The sequence below is a fragment of the Zalophus californianus genome, chromosome 9, assembly GCF_009762305.2.
Source record: "Zalophus californianus isolate mZalCal1 chromosome 9, mZalCal1.pri.v2, whole genome shotgun sequence".
Lineage (NCBI taxonomy): Eukaryota > Metazoa > Chordata > Mammalia > Carnivora > Otariidae > Zalophus > Zalophus californianus.
This window is the reverse complement of record NC_045603.1, coordinates 45,545,531-45,569,198: the sequence shown is the minus strand read 5'-3', so window position 1 is coordinate 45,569,198 and position 23,668 is coordinate 45,545,531. Positions and strand designations below refer to the sequence as shown.

At 41.6% G+C, this 23,668-nt stretch overlaps 1 protein-coding gene and 1 long non-coding RNA gene across 3 annotated transcripts in view; one reads left to right on the top strand and one right to left on the bottom strand.

Moving 5' to 3' along the window:
* The window catches only part of LOC113922734, a 102,205-nt gene extending 79,115 nt beyond the window's left edge, over positions 1-23,090 (bottom strand). The window contains exons 1-2 of the long non-coding RNA XR_003520053.1: positions 22,963-23,090; positions 20,192-20,394 (exon numbers count right to left, since the gene is read on the bottom strand). This is a non-coding gene — a long non-coding RNA (uncharacterized LOC113922734). The remainder of the gene's footprint in view (positions 1-20,191; positions 20,395-22,962) is intronic.
* LGR5 (leucine rich repeat containing G protein-coupled receptor 5) overlaps positions 22,013-23,668 on the top strand; it is a 124,615-nt gene continuing 122,959 nt past the window's right edge. For both annotated transcript variants that reach the window (XM_027594962.2, XM_027594961.2), the window contains exon 1: positions 22,013-22,524. In XM_027594962.2, the coding sequence (XP_027450763.2) occupies positions 22,313-22,524 (212 nt within the window). In that variant the 5' untranslated portion in view covers positions 22,013-22,312. The remainder of the gene's footprint in view (positions 22,525-23,668) is intronic.

Below are 23,668 nucleotides of genomic sequence, written 5' to 3'. Positions count from 1 at the left end.
CACAGGCAACTCCCCAAGGACACGCGAATCCTCCAACCTAGTACACCCATCCCTGAGTTTCTCCTGATATGTCCCCATCCATAACTCAAGCCTCCACTGAGAGGGCAGCTCCTGGAGGGAGTCCTGCAATCCCAAAGACCTGGGAGAGCAGAAAATCCTCCTGCAAGTTGTTCCCAGTGCTCTGCACCTACCTCCCACAGATCTCACTGTATTCGAACTGCAGGGTTGTCTGTCTGTCTCTGTGGCTGGACTGTATTATTTAATCCCCACAAAAACCAAGGAGGTGAGCCTTAATGTGCTATTTCACAGATTAAGAAACTAAGACTCAGAGAGTAATTTACTTAAGGTCACTAAATTAGTGGTAGAAGAACAACAAACACCCTATACCTTCTCTTAACCATCATACTGTGCAGCCATTCAGCATGGAGGTCTTAATCCCAACATTATGATGTTTGGTATTGTACACATACATGCTGCTTAGCAAAGGACTTGTGACATACACTCTGTGCTCAATAAATATTAGCCATCATCATTAATATTAGCATCAGCATTAGTGCTGTTTGGCCAGAGTTCATCTCTGTCAAGGCAAAATTCCAAGAATCCTGCCAAACCCAGGATCTTTCCAAACAGTGGGAACGATCATAGCTGATAGTTTTCTCAAACTATTTCCCCTCCTTTTTCTCCTCAGAAATCGTTGAGACCAACCTGTGTTATTCTTCTAAAACAGACAAAACGGATTACTCTCAATTGAAAATCCTGTTAACTTCCATCCACCAGCAAAGCATTTCTTGGTTACTGAGGGCTACATTAAAAAGTCTAAAAAAGTATATGTTTCACATCTTTGGTGTTGTTATTCTATCACTGTTTTAGCGTGATATCCATCTTGATCCTTCTGGCTTGACTTAGGCTCATTATATGTGAGGCCAAGGTACAGTGGATTTTTACAAAACTCTTTATTTCTTTAGGGATGTGAAACTGAACCTTGTCCCAATGGCAGCAACATCTATTTAAAGACAATCTGATTTTGTAGGAACTTAGATGGAAAACAATGAAAACAGGAACTGTCTGCTATTAAATATGTTTCCTGTAACCCAAGCTCAGTAAATTGAGTCTCTTGGTTTTGCTGTTGTTCGACCTCTGGGAGTCCTGTTTAAATCAACAGGGTTTTGTGAGTACAGATCAATGGCAGGACTTTTGGTTTCACAGAGAAACAAAGCTTTCCAGGAGAAAGAATCAGCCAGCGTACAGCAAGTACAGTGTCTTAATTGCAAATACACTTTAGAGCGCTGAGGAATTTTGTTAATTCATTGAATCTGGACTGTGTTCTTCCACATTAAAAACTAAGTGCACAATTTAACATACTTGGCGTTTTCTTTTTAAGGGCAATCCAAAATTTGAAATGCCTCTTGCATTACAGGTCCAAAGAGCCCTCATGAAAGAAAAAAAAAAAAACAATAAACTCTTTGATTATCATCTTTTTTCTTTAAATTTTTTATTGTTATGTTAATCACCATACATTACATCATTAGTTTTTGATGTAGTGTTCCATGATTCATTCTTTGTGCATAACACCCAGTGCCCACGCAGAACGTGCCCTCTTTAATACCCATCACCAGGCTAACCCATCCCCCCACCCCCTCCCCTCTAGAACCTTCAGTTTGTTTTTCAGAGTCCATCGTCTCTCATGGTTCGTCTCCCCCTCCGATTCCCCCCCTTCATTCTTCCCCTCCTGCTATCTTCTTCTTCTTTTTTTTTCTGAACATATATTGCATTATTTGTTTCAGAGGTACAGATCTGTAATTCAACAGTATTGCACAATTCACAGTGCTCACCATAGCACATACCCTCCCCAATGTCTATCACCCAGCCACCCCATCCCTCCCACCCCACCCCCACTCCAGCAATCCTCAGTTTGTTTCCTGAGATTAAGAATTCCTCATATCAGCGAGGTCATATGATACATGTCTTTCTCTGATTGACTTATTTCACCCAGCATAACACCCTCCAGTTCCATCCATGTTGTTGCAAATGGCAAGATCTCATTCCTTTTGATGGCTGCATAATATTCCATTGTATATATATACCACATCTTCTTTATCCATTCATCTGTCGATGGACATCTTGGCTCTTTCCACAGTTTGGCTATTGTGGACATTGCTGCTATAAACAGCTGGTGCAAGCACCAGCTTGCATTCCCACCAACAGTGTAGGAGGGTTCCCCTTTCTCCGCATCCCTGCCAACATCTGTCGCTTCCTGACTCGTTAATTTTAGCCATTCTGACTGGTGTGAGGTGGTATCTCATTGAGGTTTTGATTTGGATTTCCCCGATGCCGAGCGATGTTGAGCACTTTTTCATGTGTCTGTTGGCCATTTGGATGTCTTCTTTGGAAAAATGTCTGTTCATGTCTTCTGCCCATTTCTTGATTGGATCATTTGTTCTTTGGGTGTTGAGTTTGATAAGTTCTTTATAGATTTTGGATACTAGCCCTTTATCTGATGTGTCATTTGCAAATATCTTCTCCCATTCTGTCGTTGTCTTTTGGTTTTGTTGACTGTTTCTTTTGCTGTCCAGAAGTTTTTTATCTTGATGAAATCCCAATAGTTCATTTTTGCCCTTGCTTCCCTTGCCTTTGGCAATGTTTCTAGGAAGAAGTTGCTGTGGCTGAGGTCGAAGAGGTTGCTGCCTGTGTTCTCCTTTAGGATTTTGATGGACTCCTGTCTCACATTTAGGTCTTTCAACCATTTTGAGTCTATTTTTGTGTGTGGTGTAAGGAAATGGTCCAATTTCATGCTTCTGCATGTGGCTGTCCAATTTTCCCAATACCATTTGTTGAAGAGACTGTCTTTTTTCCATTGGACATTCTTTCCTGCTTTGTCAAAGATTAGTTGACCATAGAGTGGAGGGTCCATTTCTGGGCTCTCTATTCTGTTCCATTGATCGATGTGTCTGTTTTTGTGCCAGTACCATACTGTCGTGATGATGACAGCTTTGTAATAGAGCTGGAAGTCCAGAATTGTGATGCCGCCAGCTTTGCTTTTCTTTTTCAACATTCCTCCAGCTATTCGGGGTCTTTTCTGGTTCCATACAAATTTTAGGATTATTTGTTCCATTTCTTTGAAAAAAGTGGATGGTATTTTGATGGGGATTGCATTGAATGTGTAGATTGCTCTAGGTAGCATTGACATCTTCACAGTATCTGTTCTTCCAATCCATGAGCATGGAACGTTTTTCCATTTCTTTGTGTCTTCCTCAATTTCTTTCATGGGTATTTTAGAGTTTTCTGAGTACAGATCCTTTGCCTCTTTGGTTAGATTTATTCCTAGGTATCTTATGGTTTTGGGTGCAACTGTAAAAAATTCTTTATCATCTTATTCACAGTAGCAAACTAGAGTTGCGGTTTATAACTTTCAAGTTCCTAAGAGTAAATGTAACATATTTGAAGCCATAAAAATAGTCCAATTTATAAATGCCCATACAATTTTTTCAATTGGCTCCCATATTGGAGATTCAGCTTCTTGATTTAGAATTCAGAGTTTCAATTTAAATGTATGGGTAAGAATGAAGAGCTAAAATTTGACCTCAACTCTGTAGTACGACACTAGATAATGAATCCAACCAGAGCTCATAGGCATAGGAAGAGTATATCTCACATCATACATACGGGGCTGGGTATTTGGGGAGGTGGGAAGCAAGCAGAGAGGAATTGAGGGGTAAGAGAATGTAGCCGGAGAAGAGGGCAGAACTGAGGGGAAATCTTGAGGCATCATCCTCAATTATGAGCATCCACGTAAAAATGACAGAAGCACCCTCATTTCACATCTGATCCCAACTCTATCTTGCAAGTTCTAGAGATCAAGTGGGAATTTCTCAGCGAGTAGGGCACGAACCTCAAAGCACGAGCCACTTTCTACCTCCTCTGTCTTCATAGTCTCGGAGAAGCTGGCAGAGCTCAAAATCTAGAAGATTATGGACTATTCACAGATTTTGAGCCTCCTGGAAATATCAGAAGGGACCATGGTCCTCCCTTAGTGCTGCCTCCCACTCCCACCCCCCCATTCCTGCCTAGAGAAAAGGCCAGCAGGTTCTCCATTCTCCTCTCCTACCTTTGCATACAAAACGTTCAAGGCTTTCATAAACACAGGCCTTGTCTCCTCAGTTACACTCAAGAATCTTTACATACTTGGGAGCTATGACATTGTTCTCTGAGTATCTTTCTTTATCTTTATTTACTGAGAGCTCCTTGCATATAAACCTGGCACTGTGTGAAGCACTTTGTCTCATTTAGTCTCCATAACAATCCCATTAGATTACCACTATTATTATTTTCATTTTACACATAAGACTTAGAAAATTAAGCCTTTGGGGCACATGGGTGGTTCAGTGAGTTAAGCATCTGACTTCAGTTCAGATCATGATCTCAGGGTCCTGGGATTTAGCCCCACGGCGGCGGGCTCCCTGCTCGGGGGGTGGGCGGGGGGGGGGGAGGGTTCTGTTTGTCCTTCTCCCTCTGCCCCTCCCCCTGCTCATACACGCTCTCTCTCTCTCAAAGAAATAAAATCTTAAAAAAAAAAAAAAGACGAAAAAGAAAATTAGGTCTTTGCCCAATGAGAAAGTGGTGGACCAAGGATCTAAACTCAGATGGGCTGACTCTAGAGTCAACACTCGAAGCCACTTCCCAGAAGGAGTCTTACAGCAATGTCATTGAGGAAGCTAGCGATCAAGACAATATTTTGGTTTTTCATTGTCACCTAATATTTTTGAGCTGAGTGGAAGCTTAGGAATCATTTCATCACCCATCTTTATAGGAGAGAAAATTAAAGGGATTTCATAGTAGTAATGGAGAAAAAGAGATAAAGTGAGCAACAATAAAAAAGCAAATGAAGGCAAAGTAAAAATACTTAAGTAAAACAGAAGAATAAGTGATGTCATATTTATTAAATTTCAGTTCTCTTTCTCTAAAGTACTACTTTTCAAATCTATCTGAAAGAGCATGCATGTGAGAATGTAAAACAGAGCACCCACTTTGGAAAGTAATTTGGCAGTTCCTCAAATGTTGAACACAGATATGATCCAGCAATTCTCCTCTTAAGTATACACACAATAGAACTGAAAGCACGTGCCCACATAAAAACTACTTGTACACTAATGTTCGTAGTAGCATCGTTTACAATTGCAAAAAAAGTGTAGACAACAACCCAAATGTCCATCAATTAATGAAAAGATCAACAAAATGTGGTATGTCTATAAAATGGAATATAGTTTAGCAATAAAAAGCAATGAGGTATTGATCCGTGCATGCTATAATATGATGAACCTCAAAAACAGTATGCTAAGTGAAATAAGGCAATTGCAAAAGACCACATAATAATACGATCCCATCTATACAAAATGTCCAAAATAGGTAAATTCGTAGAGACACAAAGAAGGTTAGTGGTTGCCAGGATGCTAGGGGCAGGAGGGAGTGGAGTGAGAAACGAGCAATGATGGATAATGGATGGAAGGTTTACTTAGGGGGAGGTGAAAATGTTTTAAAATTAGATTATGACGATGGTTGTGCAGTTGCACAAATATGCTAAAAAACTATTGAATGACACACTTTTAACAGGTGAGCTTTGCGACATGCAAACTGTATCTCAACATGGCTATTAAAATTGTTTTTAAAAAGAGCACGTGTGCTTCCTCCCTATTCCACAGGGAGCGCAGCAGCAATTGGTAAAGGAGTTCCATCCCTGTCTTCTAGCAATACTTGCACTCTCTACACGCCTTCCACTAAAAGCATCACTCACCACCAGCAGAGGGAGCTAAAACAATAGTTTTACCCACTCTCCGCTCCCAGTCCTGTTTCCTGGGAGGACAGAAAAAGAGTATTACTGAATTTAGAGAAAATAGAGGATAGTTGACTTTTATCTTTACCTACCCCCATCAAAGTGATATAAAATTTGATATGAATATTCATCCTCTTTAAAAGAAACCCACACTGATACACACCCCAGCTTCTTGATTGTATGATGTTCTCCAAAGGAGAAGACTAGATATAGAGTAGGTTATGATGTCTAACCCAATCCTTCTGAGCTCTTTCCCTATCACTTGCTTTTAAGGCAGTCAATGAGATCCAGCAGGAAAATAGAGTGAGCATAACTGTCCCTAAAACGTCGTTACCGTTATTGACTACATACACGTACCTCCTATCTGCGCTCCAGGGATATCGTCGTTGTGCTCAGGCTATCGGTGCAAAAGAAATTTTACCATTTTTTGTGGCACTCCAGGCCAAGAAGTTTGTGAAAGGGCATTCATTTATTCAAGAAATTATATTGCATAACTACGATAAGCCAGGCAATAGTGAAAAAAAGCAGGTACAGAAACTGTGCTCATGAGGCTTACGTCCACGTGGGGGAAACGTGATATTAGACAAACATACAAACACAATGTAACCCTAAATTGTTATAAGTATTTCAAAGGAAAAGCACAAGGTAATTAGAGAAATGATAACAAGGGGTCAAACTTTGATTGGGTGGTCAAAGAGGATCTCTAAAGTGGTAGCACCTACACTGACAATAAAGGAGAGAATGTTCTAGTATTATTAGATTATTATCTAGTAGTATTATTAAATAGTATTATGCGAGTCTTGAGTTTAGAAAAAACTTGAAGGAGCTTCAAGAAAGCCTCGGGGCTGGAGCACAATGGGCTGGGGGGAGATGGTGCTGTCTGAGGCTGGAGAGTAGGACAAGGGCCAAGTCATGTCAGGCCCTGTAGGCTATAGAAACGGGTGTGTATTTTATATTAAATATAAGGGAGAGTCATTGAAGAACTGTAAGCACACAAGTGGGTTATCAGAGTTGCCTTTTTAATACACCATTCTGGTCTGGAAGCTTGACTAAGGAAGCTCAAAAGTAGAAGTGGGAAGAGTGTGCTCATTGAAAGAAACCAACACTTTTGTTGTGAATGCAATGTGAGGTTGAGGCGGCAGGGGCAATGCGAAGTTGTAAGACTCATTCTAGAAAAACAGTACGTACTCTCTGGCCCATTTCAAGGCAGGCTCCAGAATCCATGGCATAATTCTGTGTCCAAGGCAGTTCTCTACCAACTCCAATCCCAGCTACATCCTCAAAAAAGATCAGCAACTATGAAAAGGATAACCAAGTAAACAGTAATACTGTTTGTTTCTTCTGTAGGGTTGGGTAGAACCAATCCTAATAGAGAAAAAAAAAAACCCAATGACGTATTTCCCAGAGAAAATTTGTCTAATTAAAAAATGTATATGTGCTTCCTAAAATTTCGGGCCCCGGTTGCACCAGCTGTTAGAGTTACAATGGTGCATCAGATGAGGGTAATCAATTTTACACAGATGAGGAAAGATAATATTTCAAGCCGTTCTTTGGAATTAACTAAATTTGTATGCATGTTGTAGTGGAAAGAGCATGGAATGTAATTTCAGAGGACGTGGGGTCAGTCCTTTCTCCACCACTTACTAACCCTGTGACTGGGCAATTTACTCCACTTCTCCAAACCTCTGGTTCCCCATCTGTAAAATGTATATGATGACAACATCCACCTCACAGAGCGCTTGTGAACATGAAATAGCATGTTAAAAAAGCTCGATGATTCTCCATATCATTATTTTAAGAATGTACTTTCAAAATTTAATCAAGTTCCTCCAAACAAACTTCTACACAGCACACTTCTATAGAAATCATTCTAGAGAGCTTCATTCTCTTTAATAACATTTTAACATGATTGACCATGTAAATCTAATTCATTAAGTTGGAACATTTTGGGGTAATTTTCTGCACCAAAAAAAAAAAAAAAAAAGCAAACAACTATTAAAGCAACTGGCTATAAATTTTCAATATTGTAGAAGTGCTGCATGTTTGGAAAATAAAGACATATAAAATACATGCAATGAACAAAATGAAGGAATGACAGTTTTTAAAGAATGAAGCCATTAATTTCTAAAAACAAGTTTTGGAAACAAATAATTGTTCACCTTAAAAGAAATATGAAAATACTTTCAACACCCCGGCTCCATCACTTACTCGTCGTATGACTTTAGAAAAAGCCCCTTAACCTTTGCAAACTTCAATTTCCTCCCATAAAATGGAGATAATGGCACTGAATTCACAGATCTATTGTGAAAGTCAGATAAATTCAGGCCTGTCGAGCACTTCTGCACACTGCCTGGCAGCAATAGGTGTTAAATAAAAGTCACTTGTTTTTTGTCTCGGTATCTAAAAGTGTGTTTTTGGTCTGTTGCAAAGAGAATATTTTTTGAGTGTGCTATTTATCTCAGATATTTTCAAGCAGATTAAATTACTTCTATTGTTATTTCAAAAAGGTTAAATGAATCATGCCAAGTAGACTCTGTTCCTATCACTCCATCAAGATTGCTCTTATTAAAATTATTAATGACCTGCACCATGCTGAACCCAACAGACAGTTCTCCTTCTTTGTAAGTCTACTAGGACATATTTTACTGTTAATCACGCATTCCCTCCTGAAATGTTTTCTCTTGGCTCCCAGCACACATCTTTCTCCTGATTTTCCTCCTCCCTCGCTGACCACTTTTCCTAGACTTCACTGGGAATGTTTCTGTGCCCCAACCTTGACAGTTGACCTGTTATAGGGTAGACTTCAGAGTATTTCAGGCTCAGGCCATGGATCTCCTTCTCTTTTCTATCTGCACTCACCCCCTTAATGATCTCAAAAATTCTTGTGGCTTGTAATACCTCCTATATTCTGACTACTATCAATTTTAAGTTTCCAGCCTAGAGTCTCTGAATGCCAGACATAATATATTCAGCTACATATTCAGTATTTCCATTTAGACATATAATATGCTCTCAAAATTAACATGTTCAATTCCAACCTTCTCCGTCCCCCCAAACCTTTTCTTCCCACAGCCTCCCCATCTCAATCAATGGCAACTTCAATCCGTCCAGTTGCTCAGGTCAAAAACCTTACATTCTTCCTTGATTCCTCCCTCCTTCTCACAAACCCCACATCCAATCCATCAGTAAGTTCTGTCAGCTCTAGTCTCAGAACATATCCAGAATCCAACCCCTAATCCAGTCACTTGTCATCACCTCCCTGCTACCACACTGGCCCAAGCCATCACTTGGATTACAACAGCCTGTCCTTTTCACTTAGCCCTCTTCATAAATCATCTATTCCCCACCTAGCCGACGGAATCATTCTTCTAAATGGAAATGACACCAACGTGCTTCTCTGCTCAAACCCTCCAGCGGCTCGCACCTCACTTCGAGTAAAATCCAGGGTCCTTGCAATGGCCCTTCCCTTCTCGGTGCACTCTCCCTGCTCTGGTCACCTGCTGCCCCTCAATCATGGCAGGCCTGCTCCTGCCGGCTCATGGGCCTTGGCCTTTGTTACTTCTGCCTGGAGAGGTCCTCCGTGCAGATGTCTGCGAGTCCCACTCTTCTACTTCCTTCAGCATGTTGCTCAGATGTCACCTCTCCGCGAGCCCTGCCCTGGTCATTCTACCTTAAAACTGCATTCACCCTCCTTGCTCACACACTTCCTAGCTCCCCATCCCTGCTTCATTTTAGCTAATTACCTCCTGCTAGCCTATATATTTTAGTTATCTTATTTGTCAGTTGTCTATCTCTCTAGAATGTAAACGCTCTGGAATGTAAAGGGCGAGAATGTTTGTCTGTTGTGTTTGTTTGTTATGTCTCGACAACCAAGAACAACATCTCGCCCTAGCAGGCACTCAATAACTATTGGGTGAATAAGTGAAAATGATGAAGGGGTAGTTTTCCTAGGCCAAGAAAAGATGGTAATTAACCTCCTAAATATAATGAAAGCCTTAAGGCTTTTGGCACTTACGTAGATCAATTTTAAATTTTAAAAACTTGCTTATGAAACAAAATCTATTACAGCACACGTAACAGTTGGTCCTTTAGCATCCAATAGTCTGTGTGTGGGGTGTGGGTGTGCGTGTGCGTGTGTATGTGTGTCTGGGTCTGTATTTGTGTCTGTGTATACATATACATACATAAATATATATAACCCACGAGGCAAACACATTCCTTTTATAGTACCTCACTAAGTTTAGTTTATACATCAAACTAGAATTTAAGCCTTAGCAATATGCTGCTACTCTTTTTCTTCCAAGCATTACCATTCTTGCTTCTCTTTGGGGGTAACAGTGATTCTTCGCAAAGCAGCCCCTTTTTGGAATGATAATTAATATGTACAAGAATTTAAGTTAAAAGTCAGGGAGCAGCTTCCCTTCTTTCAGTAGAGTTTTCCACAGAATGAAACAATCTATTTCTTCTTCCTAGAACCTCGGCAAAATAGCCAAGAGGGAAAGAAGTCACAGAATATGTGAAATTCCCTCACAAGTTCTTTATTAACGACATTTATTTTGGATTTTCATATTTGGTTTTTGTTTTTATTATCCTCTAGTACTTCAAAAACTTCTGATCCTTATAAAAAATGCTATCCTAGAGCTCTGGCCAATAAACTGGCATAAGATTCCTCTGTTCTACTAGCCAGAAGTATTAACTAAATATTATTATTAGAATAAATGTTTTCTTTCACTATTCTAAATTTACCAATTAAGGACATGCTCTTTCTAATACTCTTCTGCATACACCTTTTAAATTATTTCTGTTGTCTTACCCACATTATGTAAAATAAACAAAAATTTTACATTTTAAATGGCTTTTGGTGAAAAATTTTACCTACTTCAACAGTTTCTAAGGAAAGACAAATTAATTTTAAAAATTATATTAATTCCATTTTCCATTTACACTTTATAATAAACTAAATTGTTTCTTTTTTTTCTTTTCAAAGTGGTCCCTTCTTTTGGATTTCTCTCCATTTCCAAGGTCTGTGATATTCACTTTTTTTTTCTTTGTAACTAATACACCTATTCCTCTGAAAGAAGACTTGCCAGATTTTTGCCACATGTTCTGTTTTGGGTTACGAGCACAGGCTCTCAGTGTGAAGGTTGAAAAGCATTTGGAAATGGAATAAAAGCATGTTGTCAAATGTTTTGAATTTCATGGAAAAATACAACCTTTTCGACATCTTATATATAGACAAATCACAGTACAAAACATTAGAAGTCAACATTTGTGTCAATTAAAAATTGTCTGAGGGGCGCCTGGGTGGCTCGGCCGTTAAGCGTCTGCCTTCGGCTCAGGTCACGATCCCAGGGTCCTGGGATCGAGCCCCACATCAGGCTCCCTGCTCGGCAGGAAGCCTGCTTCTCCCTCTCCCACTCCCCCTGCTTGTGTTCCCTCTCTCACTGTGTCTATCTCTGTCAAATAAATAAATAAAATCTTTAAAAAAAAAATTGACTGCCTGAGGTGAAGGGGCACTAGAGTGGTCACTCAAGATTTTTTAACACTCTGTAGAAAACACTGTTCTTATTCTTGAAAGATTTCAACTTAGTAAGTATCTAAGGAAATTCAGCTACTCAACATAGCTACCTGTCTCCATGCTGAAGACAACACGCCCACCTTTTACAACGCTCAAAGCAGCCTCAAAATTAAGGTGTAAAAACCCCATTTATCAATATGATTCCTTGCTCCATTTTCTTTGCCCACTTGCTGCTAGAATAAACTTGCAACCAACAAGCCACCACCACAATTTTACAGCTTCATGAGCAATGGAAAAATAAAAAGAAAGAGAAAAAACATGCCTAATAAAAAAGGCAGATAAAAAGTAAAACTGTACCCCCACTAATTGAGAAACATAATAATTGTGTTAATGTTTGGTGTTCACTTCATCTGTCCATGAGAAGGACTGCTAAGCAAATTAATGGTATAAAAATCATTCTAAGGAATGTAGCTCATTTTTGCATGAGATTTTATTTTATTCTTTCACTGGTAAATCTTGTTTCTCAAAAAGATCATTCATGACACTCAGGTCAGTTTGTAAACAAATATTTGTGTGTGTCTGTTTTTAATCATTGTCTGTGACTCCCACTAGACCACTAGCTTCAGGAGGCCAGATTTCTGTTCTACTCTGCATTGTATGTTCAGTGCCAAACACAGTGCCAAGCCCAGAGTAAGTTCTCAATAAATATTTATTCAACAAATAAATAATTGTCCCTTTTATAGCACTCCGTGCCTAGCATACTTGAGTCCCTAATAGTGGCTAATAAATTCTTACTGAATTGCATTAAGAGGATAGTCTTGAGGGAGGTGGTTTTGGAATTACAAATTTATTCATTAAAATACTGAAATAATAATTGGAAGTCATTTGTAACTTTCCCTCAGGCATATGCTTAATTTGACATAATTTTGTTAAACCCAATTCCTGTTGCAGTTTTCTTTTCTATTCGTGCCCTAAATTATTAAATGCATCTCTTTTTCTTTTCAGCAAAACACATGACTCAGACTTTTCTTTCCCTCAAATAAATTATCCCTCCAAGTTTTCAAAATTATTAGAGGGTGTACTTATATCCAATTTCCATTGATTAGTAATTAGTCTTGATGTTGAAAAACTAGGAGAATTTAAATGTAGCTACAGACTATTATCAACCAACAAGGTACTAGTTGCTTTATAGCTATATTTACTCTGAATATTCTTCCTGATTAAGTAACTGAAGAAAACCTTGTTTCAAACCATGTAGATGAAGCCTTAGTGTTCCACTGACGCCTGCTCATGCCAACTATGATGTACCTTTCAACAGACAAAAATGCCCATAGTATCTGACGATGCGCCTCCCCACCATTCCAGCCACAGCCTCTCTGGGCTTCCTTCCCATGTCTTCTTTTAACCACTCCTTCTTGGTTTCTGCCAACTCCTCTTCCTGACTTCACCTCTAAGTGTTGCTAGTCCTCAGATTTGTTTTCTCTTTTCCTTCCGTCTGGGAAGCAGCATAAAGTAGGGCCTAACAATAGCCTGCTTGCGGTCAAATCCCAGATCTAACACTTTCTACTGTGTGATCTTGGGCCTCAGTTCCTTCAACTATGAAATGGGGGTTTCTATAAAGTGGGCATGTTAACAGTACCTCTCTCGTTGGGTTGTTAGGAGGATTAAATGAGATAATATCTAAAAATGCTTAGAACAGTTCCTGATGAGTAGTTAGTGCTCAACAAAGTTTAGATGTTTATCTACAGTCTCTTTGTCCATCATTTCATCAGTTCCCACACTTATATCCATCATCTTTCAATGACAGTATCAACCACGACCACCTCACGAACTGAATTCCCAAACGTAAGACATCTACCCCTGCCTTCTCTCTGAAGCACCAGCCTGAATACCCAACTGAGGCTTGGGCCACTCAAGCTCAACACATCCAAATCTGGACTCTTCCCCAAATCTGCTCATTTTCAAATAGCACCACCTTTCTCCCGGTCAGCTTGGAAACTTCTCTATTTTTGCATTCTAGTTGGTATACTGGCACAGAAGAGTGCTCAGTGAATATACACTGAGCCAGTGGTCCTTCTGCCACCTTCTCCCCTCAGTGAGCCCCCCGCCTGGCTGCCCAGGTAAACCTCCTAAAGAATAGGTCCTTCACTACACTTCTTGTACTCCTCTTGTAACTGACTCACCAAACATTTATAGAATGCCTTAGGAAACTATATTATGACCCACAATATAAAAAGGATTAAGAAGAAAGACATTTTATAAAAATAAATATTAAAACAGATTACTACGGTAATATATGAAGCTCAGTACCACCAAAAAAATCCAGGGGGGGTACATTATACCTTCAAAATGCATCAAATTTCAGTCACAGTGTGACTGGAAAAGCTTAAGTACAATAAAGAACTTCAGAAAAAATTTACCAAAAATATTTGCCACTGTAATTGATTAGGATACACAGTTCCTGAGTTTTTGGTTTTTAGAGCCCTGCATCCAGTCTATCACTGGGAGAAAGCAATATAGAGAGGCCATTGCATCAAGCCTGTGATCAAGAATTTATGTCCGGCTCAAATCAAAGAGTCCACATCAAGAAAGATTTGAAGCTGCAAAAGTACACGTTATAGACCCTGGCATGATTTTGGGAACTTTTCTCAACTGCAAACTCAACATATCCAGAGTTAAATTTACGATCTTCTTTTCAAAGCCCACTCCCTTTCCAGGGCTCAGAAGCATGGCTCCAGAGTCCAGTAGACCACAAATTCAATGTCAACTCTGCCACTTATTGGCAGAGTGACTCTGGAAAGTTACTTAGTTTCTCTGAGCCTCATTTTCTTTATTTGTTTAAGAGGGTAATAATATTTACCCTACAGGTTGAGAGGAATAAATGAGAAAAAGAATGTGTTTAAGTCACTTAGCCCAGCACCCAGCACAAATAAGGACTCAAGAATGGTAACAGTATTTTGCAGTAAACAATCACCATCTACCCAATCTCCCAGGTTAGTGACAACAGAGATGTTACGGCTGTTCTGTTCCCTGGAGTTACCACAATCATCAAGTTCTACCAATTCTGCCCCAGAAATATCCCAGAAATCTAACCCCTGCCTCCTCCCATGTCTACTACTATATACTGACTGTTGCCTCCTGCTCAAATCTGCATACTCCAATCAGTGGTAACTCCCAATGCCTGCTTCTACCACTCATCTCTGACTTCTCCAACAGTGCCCTGTGTAGACACTAACATTCTCTTTTCCCAAAGATGAAATATGACGATGTCATTCCCCTGCAGTAAGCTGCCTGGGCCCCTGGTTGCACCAGGATCAAGCCCGAGCTTACTAAGATGGCATTTAGCACCCTCCTCTCACAAACCCCCTGCGTTGGTGGATCTCTCCAGCTTTACCTTATGCCAGTCTCCCAAGCCTCACATGTGTTCACCCTAAGCTAGACCACCCTAACCATCATCTAAAGATTACATTTTATCCCCATCCAACTCCCAAGGATATCCTTCTGCTCCTCTTCACTTAACAAATTCCTGGTGCCCTTGTCTGTGAAGCCTTTCTCCGAGGCAAACTTAGTTGCCCCTCCTTTTTACCCTAACTGCATTTTTTTTTGTCCCTGGATATTACATCCTGCATTTTAATGATCTGTTTTCCATGTCTGTCTTCTCAACTTAATGGTAAATTATTTGAAAGCAGGTGCCATATGTATTTATCCCCCATTCCCAGTGCTGGGCATCTATCCCATATGCAAGAGTTGCTTTTGATTAAATAGATTCTAATTAAAACTAGGAACTGAGGCTTTACTAAAACTGAAAACAGGTACACTAAATGTAATTCAGACAGTTTCACTAGCAAATATTCCTAACCAAGGTGAACTCAAAATTTCACGATATGTTCTACTCTCATGTGAAACCACATTCAAAGTACTCATGTCATTAGCAAAAGAAAAAAAAAGTGAAAGACCTATTTGCCACTTTCTATCCTACCATCTCTACAGAGTTGAACAGACTTTCGTGAGGAGAAAACTCCTAAGAGTTCAGAAACTCTTACTTTCCAACCATGGAAAGTCCCTTATTGTTACAATATATTAAGTGCTCACTGCATGCAAAGCTCTGTAATGCATTAGCCCTCGTTCTACTAACAGTTGTACAAATTTGGTAGATACTATTTATTTGTCCTCACCTTGCAGATAAAGAAACTGGTCCTCAGGGATGAACTTGCTCCAAGTCCCACAGGTTGTAAATGACAGAACAGAGATTTGAACCCTGGTCTCTGAGAATCCAAAACCCACACTGTGCTGCTGCCCTTCTCGTAGGTGACCCAACCAATGACCCTCATGCTATTCTGCCCACTCCCAGCAATCCTGGCCAGCAGTTAGGGAGAAAATGGGAGTGGGAAAAACAGAGAGACTATAAACAAAGGAGAGTGAAGGTTAATAAGGAAATGAAGGGGATCGTCTTTTAGAAAATATATATTTCTTGAAAGTGCAGTGAGACTTCTTTCTGCCAAGTACCAATCTAAAATCTATGCAAAAGAAGAAAAATCTATGAAACTTAAAATCAAAATGTTAGTCCTCGTTAAAGAAAAATTAAAACAAACAGGCTCATTTTATTAATCCACAAACCTAACAACACTCAACAAAAGGTTTCTGTAAATTTTAATTGCAGCAATCTGGACAATGTTTTATTATGACTCATTTAGTTGAACCACAATGTTTGTGCAATATATTTTGCCCTGCTTTATGAGATTGTAATTGCAGTGAAATGCTACTATGCATACTCAATTAAAATACACCAGACTTATCAAAATAAAGCATTTTGGGGAAACGGCGTTCTCTGTATTTATTTTACTTTACAAATCCTGCAAATCCATAAATTTGTTCTTCTAGGTAAGCTCTACAATTTCTTCTTTTACTATTTCTAACATCTCTGGTTTTGCTTTCCTGAAATATGCTTACCAACCGTTATTTATTCTCCAGTGTTTGAGAGAGCTAACTCCTAATATATAGAATGTTTTCTACCAGCCATTTCCCAAATACTCGCCCAGAGCAGAGACAGGAGGTTCTGCCCGGTACTCTGCAAAGGGCAATGTGGTCAGTGAGGGCCACTCACTCCCCTGAGCGACTTCCTTTCTCCTCTGAGTCTTGTTCTTGATGGTACGGGTTCTCACATGCCTTTTTTGTCTTTCTTTTTCCTCTGAAAATTGTTTATGAAATAAATATTCCAAATATAAATACATATAGGTCCATAATCCCTTTGCCAAAAACGTCAGGGTCAGAGAGGTCGCCAAATGCAGAATTTTGGAAGATTTAAAAACTAAACCCCATATAGTACATAAAACTCCCAGTGGAAGCCCGGTTAGCACCCTGCAATCAAGGACATCAATATTTCTGGGCAAACTGAGTGAAGATTAACAGGAAATGTAAGAAAGAGAGACTTGCATCCATTAGGTTCAGATTGTGCCACCAAATTTGTTTCAGAAAACCTTTCTCTTTGCAGAGCTCTTGGGATTTCAGAATTGCAGATGAGGAGTTGTAGATCTGTATATACTCCAGCAACAGGCCTTGGGGGAAGCAGTTCTGGGAATAGGAACCTATTAGCACCTCATCATTTTGGAGTAAGGCCTATGCTCTGTCTGAGCCCTGCCATTTAAATATGAGCATGTGGACACGGTAGATGGTTAAAAATCCAAAAAGTATACTTCTAAAAAGACCAGGAAAGGATCCATCATATTGGGCATATGGAAAAGTTTGTCCAGATGTTAAGGTAATATTTGGCAGAATTAAATAAAGTGTGTGAATAAGCAGTAAGATCATTTAATTTGAAGTATTTTGTTATCTTTTTCTCATTTATTTTACTCTTCGTTTGAAAAGAAAACCTCCCCCTGTTTCACATGTGAGTTTGATTGGACATATGTTCTCAGGAAGCCCACCACATACCAGTAGAACCATGTTCATTATCATACATGAAATAAGACAAGAGAATCAAAATGAGCTAAAGAATCGATAATATAGCACTGTCCTTTCTTTTAGCATGTTGTGAACATGTGGATATATTTAAAGGTTTCTTTACGTTGGATAATATCAAAGACAGATCCACTTGATTTTGTATAACAGGCTATTTCAAAGTAATGAACTAGCTGAACTAATGCTTTCTTGCAAAATAAATAATTCTGAAAGAAAATAGATCTTTATTCTTAAATCCTCCTCCCTTCTCAATTAATTAGATTTTGTTGGTGAAAGGAAGTTAAGAAATTCAGCATAAGCCTGATTAAATCATGAATGTAAAATGAGCAGGGCAAATAATGGGCTCTATACTCTTTCAAACAAGTTAAATAAGTCCATAATAGCCCACCAGTTGTGTAAACACTATTTCACTATACTTGTAAAAGAAATATTGACTTACCTGTTAACTAAAATTATCCTGGCATGATTCAACTAAGCTTATTAGTAATTCTTGTGGTGTACATGAATGTTTTTAGTGGTGGACTTTTATCAAAGATTAAAGAATTAGGAAATCATCCATTTAGCAAGCCCAGAAAGTAGACACGTACCAGATTGCACTTTACCAGAATCAATTTTAGGCACTTGCAATCAGAGTCTGAGAAGCAATAAGTGATTTAAACTCTGGCATGAGATCTTCCATTACATACCGGCTCGTTAACACTGAGATACCTTCCAAAATCATAAATAAGAACATTTCACCCAGACAAAATACTAAATGAATCTGCTTTAGCCTACTAGCCTTACTATCACAAGTAAAAGTATTGTTGTTTTGCTCTGACATCTCACCAGAATGTATTCCTGTGAGTTATCAAGAGAAAACAGAAATGCATATATTTAAGAGGAAAAGCTTGAATATATACTTGCCCCTACTCTTCACACAAAAAGCCACCATTCTCTGTTCCAACTGGTTCCACTGCAGTCCAAAAGACTATACTTTTCTTTTTTTAAAAAAAATGTGATGGGGTCCCTGGCTAGCCTCAGTTGGTAGAGCATGCAACTCTTGATCTTGGGGTTGTAAGTTCAAGCCCCACACTGAATGTAGAGATTACTTAAAAATAAAATCTTTAAAAAATTAAAATTTTTTAAAAATGTGAATTTCTTTCTCAATGAAATGACTGACAGTAAACCCAAGATCTTATCCAGTTTAAGTCTGTGTGTGTATGTGTGTGTGTGTGTGTGTGTGTGTGTGTGTGTGTGTGTGTGTGTGTGTGTGTGTGTTTGAGGGTGGGAGTGGTAGTGCTTAGAATTCTCAAGGGATTTGGGAAAGAACTTAAAGTCTTAAGACTCAAGTTAGAATTTTAGTTCTATCACTGACTTGCTGGTCTCCATTAGGAAAACCACTTGCATTTCCTATTCTTAAAATTGGGGTAAGAATAATATCTATCTCTTAAAGTTGTTAAGAGGACCCAGTGAGGATATGAATGTATAAAGAGCTGAGTCGATGCTGATGGTCATTATAATGCAATTTGAGAACCTGATCTTATAAATTAAATGGTATTTGCCACATAACCAGACAGACTACTCCTCAGTGTCCTTACTAGAATTTTTTTTTTTTTAGTGTGCAAGGAATCTGATTTGCCATATTCTCATCTTTATTAGTTCAGATAAAATGACTAACATACATGCATTCAGGCAATACAATTACCATTAGCCAAATCATTCCTATTCTCAACCTATATGATTTCTATCTTTTAAGGTCTACAAGACCTTGGGGGTTCATCTGGTCACTCTTAAATGTCCACACTTCCTGACCTTTCAGGTTTTTACAGAGCATTCTTGACTGTAGTTGATCACAACTAAATCCTCACTCACTACCTCAAACAAAACAAAACAAAATTGATTGGTTCACCAATTTGGAGGTGATGGGTAGAAATAGTCTTAGATCCAGGTGTTTAAAAGATGACCCTAGGACTTTGCTTCTCTCTTTACTAATGCTAATAATGTCCGGTAAGTTTTCTCTACAGCAGAATAACAGCACCCCTGACCCTAATTTTCCTTGTGCTTACAACTCAAGAAGCCAGAGAAGATCTTCTCACCCCAGGGTCTATGACAATCCCTCAAACAGATTCAGATTTCATTGCTTGGGTCATATACCTGCCCAGGGGCAGGTAGGTAGAACCACACGATAGCCCCCCCAGAATCAGTTAAAGGTTCCCAAGAAGTGTGGAGTGTTCCCACCACAAGGAGACAGGAGAAACGTTGGCATGCAGATAGACAGGTAGATAGACAGACAGATAGATAACAGATGCTCAATATACCTGGCTTCATTCAACACAGCTGTCTACCCCCATTTAACTGAATCGGAAATCCCTCTACTCTACATGAATTTATTAACAAGCTTTAAGTCCTGAGAAGAGGAGGAAAGGCACTAACACAGATTTGAAAATCTATTCTGCTCTAGGCCGAGTTCCAGACATTTCCACATGTAGAACAACGTAGGTGAATAATTACCCGCCCTTTACAGAGAAGGTAGCTGAGACAGGTGGGCTCATTCTGTGCCTCTGATCAAATTGCCTGAAACTGGCAGAACCTACATTCAAATCTGGTTCTGCCCGATTCATTCTACAACTAAAGTGTTATGCTCTTTTCAACAACCCTGAAGTCAAGAAAGTATTGCCAAAAGTTTTTAGGCAGGCGGTGGACACGACCATATTTGGATGCCTGTGTTGATAAATCAATCAGTCAGTAAATATTTGTTAGGTTTGGGGTCACTACCGTGAGCTTCAGTCCTACAGGTAAAGATAAGACAAGTCCCTGTCTCCAAAGTTGTCACAATAAAGTTGGCAAAACAAAACAAATATGCTTTCCAGAAAACCTCAGAACTAAATTTTGTGGTATTTACAACATACCGTTCAGTGAGATTCATCTTCCGTGGGATTCCCCTTTAGACTACAAGCTCCATGCAGAGAGCTAACTTGCCCCTCAGGTCACTGCTGCATCATGATCATCGTTGTTCTACAAACAGTGGTTGCTTGATGATTAATGCAGACTGCGGTCATGGGAGGTTTCATAAAAAGAATAAATCTTGAGTTGCACTTACAAAATAAGTAATCTGGGGAAAGAAAAAGTGGGAATGAAAATAGGCAATTAGTAGGCATTCTATACATGTGGAAGGAATGGCTGGGAGAAACAATAATGTGGGAATGAGCAAAGTGATGGTAGGGGATGTGGTGTGCATAGGGATAAGTGAAGAAACAGTCCAGAACCAGGCACTGCACTAATGTCCAGAAACCAGGCTTAACTCACAGTTTTCAGCAGCCTCTGTCAAATTTTCCAGTATCTCTGGGCCACACAGTTCCTTTATTTGCAAAACGAGGAGGATGGAGTTTCTAATTCTTTGCCACTCTACCCCTCCATCTAAGCCAGAGAATCACAAACTTGTGAATGATGGGATTCACCCAAGAAAAGGACATGTTCAGAATACTCATTTAGGTCCAGGTACCTATATTAATCATAAAAGCCCCACAGGTGATCAGCCAGTTGTGGGGATCACTCCTTCAATGAAATATACCTAACAAAAAAGAAAAAGAACTCCCCAATCGTGAAATTCTGAAGTTTATACGGGAAATTCGGTGGGAAAGGCTAAGTGGAAGAAGACTAAGAGAGGCCTTGGGAGCCAAAGGGGTTCTCCACCTTCATGAAACAAGGAGGCATTGTACCCCAGAGAGAAAACTGTGCATTTTTGTGAGTTGATGTGACAGGCTTGGGCTGTCACCTCTTTCAGCCACTCTGTCTCGGGTCTGGAGACGTTTGACTTGTTCCCACTGAGGCTGTCTCTCCAAGAAAGCCCTACGTCCTTCTCCTCCTTTCTCCCCTAGTTTCACCCTAGGGCACTTGCTGAAGAGTGTGAGAAGACACATTCTGCACTGGTACTCGGCAAAGGTTCTCCCAGAGCCCGGTGCCTCTTGCCTGGGGGGACGGGGGTGGGGGGGGCTGCACTAGAGAACCCTAGGGGCGCTTGGCAAGAAAAGGCCCCTCCCTGAACAAAAGCAAACAGCCATCTGTCTGTCCGTCCGGTATTGTTCTAACTAAAGGTGACTTTCCAGGGGATCCTGAAACACTTCAAAAAAATAGACTTCGACTTCTCACCCCAAAAGTTAGGAAGGCAGAATTGCAGTACTTGCTCACGAGCCGTATTTATTTAGCCATTAACCTGGCACTTTGATTTTAAGGCAAAAGCGAGCTAGACAGTGTGCTGTGAGGTAAAGATCAAAAAGGCCACCCATCGTTCGCCCGGGAAAGCCTGCCTCCTTACCCTGATAACTTTAACTATTTTTCTGGGTTGAATTTTAGTCTTTTTTTTTTTTTTAATCACTCCATGTATTCCATCCATTATTTGAAGTGGGCTTGGAGGAAGCGTGCTGCGTCCTTCGGTCTCTGCGCAGCCGTGTGTGTCCCTCTGGCAGGTCCCTTTCGGCTCTCGGCTCTGGGTCGCCACGACGCAAAGGGGAATGAGGGTGGGGGGTCGCCCGGCCCTCACACGGTGCTGAGCGCCGGAATCCGCCCGGCGGCGGCCCAGCCCGAGGGCCAAGAGCTCGCCGGCACCTCCCGCCGCCAGCAGCCTCCCAGCCCGCGATCGGGAAAGGAGGGAGGGGGCCGGAGGAGGGAAAGTGCGGCCGGGCGGGGGGTGCCTGGGAAGCCGGGCTGCGCTGACGTCACTGGGCGCGCAATTCGGGCTGGAGCGCTTTAAAAAACAAGCGTGCGAGCGGAGATGCTGCTCCATACCGAGCAGGCGGCCTGCAGCAGCAACGCTCTCTGCCCCTGCGGCGGCTGCAGCCAGGGCCGCTCCCGAGGCCCGCGTGGCTGCAACGGGCACGGCCCGGCCCCGCGGCGCTTCTCCTCTGTGCCCCCGCCGTGGGGCAGGAGCGCGGCGCCCAGCGCTGCAGGCAAGCGCTAAGCGGCCGAGGCCCGCGGCACCCAGGACGCTGCCCTCCGACCGCGGCTCGCTCCAGGCACCCTGCCAGGGCACCATGGACACCTCCCCGGTCGGCGTGCTCCTGTCCTTGCCCGTCCTGCTGCAGCTGGCGGCCGTGGACGGTTCGCCGAGGCCCGGCGCGCTGCTGCGGGGGTGCCCCGCGCACTGTCAGTGCGAGCCCGACGGCAGGATGCTGCTCAGGGTGGACTGCTCGGACCTGGGGCTCTCGGAGCTGCCCGCCAACCTCAGCGTCTTCACCTCCTACCTGTAAGTGCGCGCCGCTCGGCTCCGGGAAGGGGGCAAATCGGGGGAGACCAGCCTGGGGGTCTGGAAGGGACCGGGCGAGTTTGCAGAGGGCATCTTGGACCGACGTGTTTGGGCGCCAGAGGAATGCACGTGTCTCAGGGGGAGAACAAGCGCACTTTTCCGGCCCGCAGAGAAAAGGCTTCAAGTGCAAGCCCCAGAAAGCGCTAGTGCGTCGCAGCCTTCCAGTGCAGCTCTAGGCTGGTCGCGGGGCTCCCGGTTGTAACCATTTGCTTCCAGTGTGGGCATTTGCGCCCCTGAGCCTGGAACCTAAGGGCGGGCTGCCCAATTGATCCCTGCGCCAACCTCCCCTCCGCGTCCAGCCGCGTTCCACGAAGACACGGGCTGTACAAAGTTTTCCCAAAAGAGAACTCCAACTTGCCCAGCCCCAAAGGAACTTACTCTGCATCCCTTGCACGGACGTGTGATGTAAACTTTTTCTTTTCTTCTTTTCTTGATCTTTCTTTCTTTCTTTTTCTTTCTTTTTTTCTTTCAATGAAGTGATTAAAATGTAGCAACCACAAACCCTGATTAGAGCTGCCAGAACGTTATCTTTACCTTTGGCTGCCCGAGCCGCCCTTTGAAGTGCCCGCGGCCACGGTGTAATCTTTAACCATCTCCTCCTCCCTGGGAGGAAAAGGGAAGTGGGCTGAAGGCGGCGGGGCTGGTAAACAGCCACGCCGACTACCCAGAGGAGACCCGAAGCTCTCTGTCATCCCTCGGGGATCCTCCTCCCCCACCACAGCCTCCAAAGCCCCAACCGCGAAGACCAGGTCGCGGCTCATTTCATAGTTTTGTCTCTGGAAAACGGAGGCCCGAAGGATAACAGGTGGTTGGGTGGATGAGGTGACCCAGGAGGAACCCGATTCTCCGGGACCAAGGCGACTACTTCCCCCAAATCCATGGAGTGTCTACGGCTCGGTTCCTTCGGGCAGAGAGAGACCAGGGTCAGAGCCACTCTGAAAAAGGGGTCACGAGGTGGTCACAAGGTGACACGTTTAGGTTTTAATTCGAGCCACTGCCGTGAGCCCACCCCAAGCCCACGCAATGCCAGTTTCGGCTTCTCTGGTGTACCTTGGCAGGAGCGAGTTAAGATGTTTGTGTGAAC